This window comes from Bidens hawaiensis, unplaced genomic scaffold (genome assembly GCF_021521415.1).
Source record: "Bidens hawaiensis isolate Kalapana, Puna unplaced genomic scaffold, B.hawaiensis_p1.1 tig00026186_1, whole genome shotgun sequence".
Lineage (NCBI taxonomy): Eukaryota > Viridiplantae > Streptophyta > Magnoliopsida > Asterales > Asteraceae > Bidens > Bidens hawaiensis.
The window spans coordinates 240199-247809 of NW_027494210.1; the positions used below are offsets into that span (position 1 = coordinate 240199).

Consider the following 7611-nt stretch of genomic DNA (forward strand, 5'->3'; position numbering starts at 1 on the left):
GATATTACTATCCTCTCTATTGTTTTGTAATTTAACTATTATTAAATAATCAACGTTTTATCAAGTCATAAAAAAATAATACTATTAAATATTAATAAGAAATCATAAATGTCCATAATACCCTTTTGGCAAAAGAATAGTTGGTGTAGCCACCTTTGACTTTTATAAAAACAATGACCACATCAACCCAAGTGGGACAGACGCGTTCATGTAAACAATACATTAGTCCTATATCATATACCAAAAACATTAACCAAACCTTACACCTTTGATCATTATTCACATTATTCTCTCCGAATTCAGACAACAAGATGTGTCCCATGAGGTTCCTGTTGGTGTTCTTCTCGGCTGTTTTAGCCGGTTACATGGCTTGGAAGTCGGTTCGAGCCTCCTTGGATACAAACGACAATGTTTTTGATGACGATTCATCGGTTAATGTTAACAAACAAGAATCTAGTTTCATCAAGGTAATGGTTCTTATTAAAAACTAGTGTTTACGACGAAATAGAAGGCAAACAGACAATAAGCTGTGCGCTAATAGTGTTGTTGAACTCGTTAGGCGCTGGGTTAGGACTAGTGATTAATCAGGATTAATAAGGATTAATCGAATTTGAATTTATATGTAATTTTTTGATATAATATATATATACCAAAATGTATATATAAAATTTTCGATTTTAGCCAAATAGGGATTAATCGGCAACTAGTCGTCGGAGTCCAACTAGCGATTATCGGGGATTAATCGGCGCCTAAGCAGGATTTTTACAACCATGGTGCTATCTCTTTTTGGATACGAAACCAATGGCTAAGGTTCCACCCCGGGCCTCCTACTTATTTACGCGCTAGTGTAAATTTACCCGTTTTCGTCCGAAATTTTTTATACGTATTGTAAATTTAGCCGTTTTCGGCCAACATTTTTTATATGTAGTGTAAAATTCAGCCTTTTTCGCCCGAAAATTTTTATATGTAGTGTAAAATTTAGCCATTTTCGGCCGAAATTTTTTATACGTAGTGTAAATTTAGCTGTTTTCGGCCGAAAATTTGAGCACATCCCCCTTTGTTTGTGAAATTTTGTATACATTTTGAGCTCCCCCCCCCCCCCCGCGGGTGTCTTAGTTCAAGCTTCGCCATACGAAACTAAGTCGTTTAAAAATAGCAGAACTTCAGTCAAAACATTACTTTTTTGACCCTTGTAATTTGTAAATGTGCAAGTTTTGATTTTGATTTATCTTTTTGGATTTCAGATGGCTCAAAATGGATTTTGGGGGTTTGTTGACATGGCTAGTGGAAAGTATTTGTGGAGGAACTTGAACCAGATTAAACAAGATGGAAAACTGAAGAGTTGTTAATGTTGTTGAATGCTGATCCTTGGGTTTGAGCTTAAAGTCAAACTCTATCATGATTCCAGTTTTCATGTAATTGTGTTGAGAAAGTGAAATCAGATTTCATTTAATTTGTTTGTATCATTAATGTATAGAATCAAGAAGTTTTATATGACAATGAGACATTGTTTGTGGCCTATTCACTCCCATCACTCAAATCCAAATTCATAGTTGAGTGGTCTTGATTAGCAATGTATTGATATGTTATGTAAGTTTTTTGATAACGGGTTCTCATGGTTACAAAGAAAAACCAAAGGTGTTTAAAAACTGTTTGAAACCGGCCAAACCAAAGCACGCCACTTGGTTTCGTTTTGCACTTGGTCCATTTTGAAACTTGAAACCGGTCGTGTAAAATAAACGAGCCAGTTAACTTTTATTATTATATATATGTTCCTTTTCATTTTGAAATATGTAGTTATGTATATGTATTATAATCATAAACCATTTTTACAATTTTATAAATTTCAAGACATACTAATGATTTCGAAAAAAGAAAATCAGTTCAAACACAAAACAGAAAGGGTGCTAAGGGCCTAAACCAAGCAAGCCACGCGACAACTAATCATTCACTTTCGGTTTCACAGCTAACCGACTGTACTAAGGGTGGTTTTCAGCATGCACAAAACTACCTAATTGCCACAGCTTCTTCGGTTTCACCAGCCCCAACTTGTTTGCAAATTTCACAAACCGAGCCAATTGTGTCGGTGTTACCAAACAAGCCAATGAAACCAATGCAGCAATCGAGGGGTGCCCCAAACAACAAAGCCGACTGAACCGTACAATGAACCATATATTGTTACTACCATTTGGCCCATTTGCTTACAAATACATTAATTTGGACTATGGTTTATCCATGTCAATATTTACAAGAGTTTTTAATGGGAAAATAAACACTAAAAAATACAACAGATGCAGCAACTATAATGTAATTTTAGTTTAGATCAGCCTGAAGTTTAACAGACATATAAAGAAGAGTAAGAAGAGCCCCTTGTGGAAGTGGAGCAAATCTCGCAAGACTCGACCCGACCCACATGGATACAACCACCAATGCCACAATATTACTGCTTGTTTTTCCACATACCCAACTCGCAAACGAGAGGCATAGCGTAAGCACAATTCCACTTCTACCCCCCAGCACCCACGCAACCACATACCCCGCCTTATACCCTCGGTCCAGCTCCGGGTCAAGCAAAGCCATTATACTGCTAAATGTTAAAGACAGTTTTGCCCCTATGGTTTTCAGTAAGAATATGGAGAGAAATGCAGATCGTATAACTTCCATAAAGGAGCCTCTTTCGTTTGCCACGTCATCTGTCTCATCAACTTCATCGTCCACGTCATCATCAAAATATTCGTAATCACGCCATTCGCGATATTTCTGATTCCCCATTTTCTGTTTCAAATCAGACCATCTGTGTGTTTTTATTTCGTTTTCTAAGTCCATGTCATATATCCGCCATGGCGGGTTGCATATGGTTGAAACTGAAGTGATCTGTCATATTGGTATCTCGTTGTGTCATTCGACAAAACCTGCCAGATATTATGGTAGAAATATATAATTAGTTAACATATTAACTATACTATGTTTTACATATCTTTTAAAACTTTCAATAAATGACGAGAGCTTGAAGAAAAAGAGAGTAGATGCGTCATTTGATTAACTTCAACTTTCAAGGTATTTAATATAGAGCATTCATCAACTACACAACAGTTTAGTAGGTTAACTAAATGACACTTTTTATGATGATTTTTAGTTTGCTTTGTTAACAAGTCACACTAAATACAGGTATCGAACATATTAACACACACAGACAAAAATTTTAAAAATAAAATAAACTTCTAACCTCGTATGCGAGACGGATGCCTTTGAACACCTCACCAGCTTGTGAATCCTTGTTAACGTCCGGATGATACTGACATGAGCAAATTATTATTATTATTAATATTACTTATCGTTGTTTTTTATGCTATATTTTTAGTGCTAATTTGCAGCATCTTATACAATAAAAGCAAAAGCACAGGGCAGGAATATAAAGAGGCGCATGCAGAAGAAAATGATACCAATATAGATCATAGCCAAGAGTATTAATTAAAGAAAAAAGGTGATGCATTTTTTTAGGACAAATGGTAGCAGAACTAGTTTTGTTATTGGTTTAGAAGAAATTTCTGAAGCTTGGAATAGCCTACCCTTGATTAAATGTTGACATCTGTTTCTATGTTCTCATTACTCACTAAGGTAGCATGTGTGCTCGTTTACAGTAATTAGAGCTGGCTGCCTTTATAAGGTGAATATCAAGCACTTTTGACATCAAGGGAAGCCAATGTTCTCGTTGTTCATTCCCCTTACGTGTTTCTTTCTAGTAACAGGTTAAAAATACCTGGTTTGTTACGTAAGTTTCTCAAAACAAAGACATCATCAGTCATTTTTATAATTTGGTATGAGCCAGGAATCCAGGATACATTAGGTTAACTTGCATATGTATCTTTATGATACTACTTATTTATCAGATGAACTCGACTACATAAATGGAAACAAAACAAGCTGTCAAAACAGCGAGTCCATGTTCAACATTATTTTCAGTATTTGTAATATTGGTGAGACCGTGTATCATAACTTTCTTAATAGCAGCAGTAAGAATTCAGTATTAATGACCTTGTACCGAGACTGCCAGGAAGTAATCCTGGAATACGAATTATAGGCTCACATCAATGTTCTTTCAGAATTCTTACAAGGACAATTGTCAATATCTTAACAGACAAAATTGTCGAAGAAAGGTTAATCATAATGATAATAGCAAATGCAAGATTGTAATATTGTATTCAATCACATGGATATTTTTTTATTGCCTTTCCTTTTATACAATCAAATTTCAATTTATCCATGTGGCCTTGCAAGATTACGATATTGACTTCCATAAAGTGGAGAATAAGACAAACCGGCTCTACATATTTAATATACTAACGTTGAAGGTAAAGAAATAGTAGAAAAAAGTCTTTGCTTTTGCTGTCGTTTGCAAGACTACCATGCATGAAAATTTTACATGTTCACCCTCTCATTTGCAACTGTAAGTGCTGTCAAAAAAGAATGGTCACCAACTCATCATACTGCCAGTTTTGTCCAATTTCCTTTTGTATACCACTTGTAATTAGTTTAATATTCCTCTAGTCCATTATACGTTTTCTTTTCCTTATGGTCAGTTTGTATAAATCTATATCTTGCAAGCAATGAACAACCAGTTACAATTACATTAAGCATTCAAACCACTGTAGTTAAGATAATAAGAACTTACTGCTCTTTACTAATTTATTTTATCCATCTTTGGTCTTATGCATATAACTTGTAAGGCATCCTAGAACAAGCTAGGGGTGTAACCGAGTCGAGCCTGAGCTCAACTAGGCTCGAGCTCGGCTTGTTTTTAATAACCTAGATATTGTAATATTATTCAAGATTTGTGAACATCTCTAGAAAGTAGGAGATAGAGGATATTTGTATTTAGAATAGGTTATCATCATCATCATCATCATCATCATCATCATCGTAGTCGGTAAATCCCACCAATAGCAAAGCTATGGTAGGGTCTGAGGAGGGTAAGATGTAGACAGCCTTACCTCTACCCCATATGAATAGAGAGGCTGCTTCCAGTGAGACCCTCGGCTCATATTTAGAATAAGTATTTAGAATAGGTTATAGGTTCCTAAAATAGTTAGGTTTACCAATTGTATTTAAACCATTTGGTTATTGAATGGCATCATCGAAGTTTACCAATTAATAGTTTTGACTTACAAGAGCTCAAGCTTGGCTCGTTTCGAACTCTTTTTCTAAAGCTCGAGCTAGACTTGATAGTTGTTTTTTCAAGCTCGAGCTCGGCTCAGGCCTGACTCGTTTATTATTTATAAATTAATTTATATACATTTTTAATTATTAATTTACAGTGTGAAATTAAAAATGACAGAAGTCCAAAAAGTTAAAAGATTAAAAAAAAGCTGTGCTCGTTAATGTTCGACAAGCCTAAACGATCTTCCCATACGACGATCGAGCTCGGACTCGAAAACTATACGAGCTTATTTGTGACTCAGGCTAGAATCGAGCTTGATAACGCTCGGATCGTTTCGAGGTTTTTATAATTTGAATTACAAAATGAGAACTAAGACTTTGAATAGGACTAGATGAAACATATCATGCACACACTACAGGCTTATTAGGTATCCTGATCACAAGCCTCCTCTTATAAAACTAACTTAGAATAAAAATCAAATCACATCCAAACAGTTTATCAAAACCTAAATCACAATTTTCGTCTAATTTCACACAAATGTTAATCCTAACCCTCATCACGCCTAATTACTAATTTTTAACACTACCAACACAAATTGAAATCAGAGGCAAGCCGCTTGGGAGCTACACGAGATCCGCTGGCAAAAAAGCTCAAATCAAGTCGAGCATAAACAAGCCCAAGCCCGAGCCTAAAAATAAGCTTGATTGATAAACGAGTTTGATCCAGCTAGTGATTCTAAATGAGCCTATTTTATATTTACTTTTTATTTAAAATAATATTTAATAATTATTATTATATATAAAATTATGAGTTTATGACAAAAAAATAACATGTTATGTTATACATAAAGTTATAGTTAAAAAATATATATACAAAAATACAAAAATTAATTAATAAATAATAAATGAGCCTATTTTATATTTACTATTTATTTAAGATAATATTAATTGTTATATATAAAATTATGACAAAAAATAACTAAATAATATATATTAATGTTATACATAAAGTTAAAGAAATATATATAAAAAATAATTACAAAAACATCAAAATTAATTAATAAATAATAAACGAGCCGAGCTTGAAAAACTACTTACGAGCCAAGGTCGAGCTTTAGAAATGAAGCTTGAAGCTCGAAACTAGCGAAGTCTAGCTAGGCTCAATAGTTAGGTATCCATCACAAGAATCAAAGCATATTCAGACAGTTTATCGAAGCCTAATTCACAATTTCCGTCTAATTTCACACAAATGCCAATCCAAACCCTAGCAACTTAAAACTGAAATCAGACGCGCACACACGCTGTAATTAATTAACTAATTATATAATTATATACCTTCCGAGCGAGTAGACGATACGCATTTTTGATATCAGAAGTTGAAGCGTCTGCCGATATACCTAGAACGGTGTAGTGATTCAACTGACTGTTGGATACGGCGAACGTAACGGCGATACGGCGGCGGTGGATCGGCGGCGAAGTGGAGATCAGCGGGAAGATGCCGGTGCCGTCGCCGGAGATTGGCACCGGAAATAGACGCGAGTGCATGGTGGTTGGTGTTCGCGCATTCGTTTGTTCGCAAGCGGATGAAAACAGATATTTTGGGTATTGATTTGGGGCAACAGAATACGGACCTGCAGGTCAGTCGTCCGTGTCCGAATATGCATCGTCCTACAGTATCTATTGAAACCTAAACACAACTCGGTTCGGTTATTAGACGAAACTAGGGCCGTAAAAGAACCACACAAACACGAACAGACCTTGTTCATGTTCGTCTATTAAGGAAATAATGTGTTCACGAACATTTACCAAACGAGATTTTATGTTCGTGTTCGTTCATTAATGAAATGATAGTGTTCACGAACACAAAGAAAATCGGTAAAGCCTAGAGATTGAGACCGATGTATTCATCAATGTGAATAATGAAAGCTTGTAAACGAATCGAACAAACACGAACAAATGCATGTTCGTGTTCGTTCATTTAACTTTGAATAGACACGAACACTTAATCAGTTAATCGAATAAATATTTATGTTCATGTTCGTTTATTTAACAAATGAACATAATCGAACGTTCATGAAAATAGATGAACGAACGAAACATGTATTCATGTTCATTCGTTTAATTAAACGAACACAAATTTTTTGTTCATATTCGTTCATTTATTATATAAACGAATTTCCCGCCGAAGGTTCACGAATAATTCACCGAACGCTCGGTTCGTTTACAAGCCTAGGCTAAACACATAATCTAAATTGAAGCCATCGGTATTTTGAATATACAAATTAATTTTTTTTTTGGTTACTTTCGGTTCGTTTTTTTGTTTTCTTTTAAATTGGGAAACGTTTTTTTAAAAACACATAAAATTAGCCGTCGGTTAATGCTTCGGTTTGGTTTTTTTGGTTAATTCGGTTTTGGTCCGGTTAATTCGGTTTTGTGTTCACCCCTATTACTACT

The 7611-nt window shown here is 34.9% G+C and overlaps 1 protein-coding gene and 1 pseudogene across 2 annotated transcripts; one reads left to right on the top strand and one right to left on the bottom strand.

The window, feature by feature from the left end:
* The first annotated feature begins 283 nt into the window (after positions 1–283).
* LOC143573019 (uncharacterized) lies at positions 284–1432 on the top strand. The gene is made up of 2 exons (XM_077058013.1): positions 284–467; positions 1245–1432. Exons 1-2 carry the CDS (start codon positions 312–314, stop codon positions 1347–1349), a joined length of 261 nt encoding a protein of 86 aa, XP_076914128.1. The 5' UTR covers positions 284–311; the 3' UTR covers positions 1350–1432.
* A 764-nt stretch (positions 1433–2196) lies between these two features.
* On the bottom strand, positions 2197–6724 carry LOC143573020 (uncharacterized; annotated as a pseudogene). Its single transcript, XR_013142353.1, has 3 exons — positions 6493–6724; positions 3227–3295; positions 2197–2912 (listed from the first exon to the last, which is right to left on the bottom strand). The product of XR_013142353.1 is annotated as an uncharacterized LOC143573020 (transcript).
* Between the last annotated feature and the right edge of the window lie 887 nt (positions 6725–7611).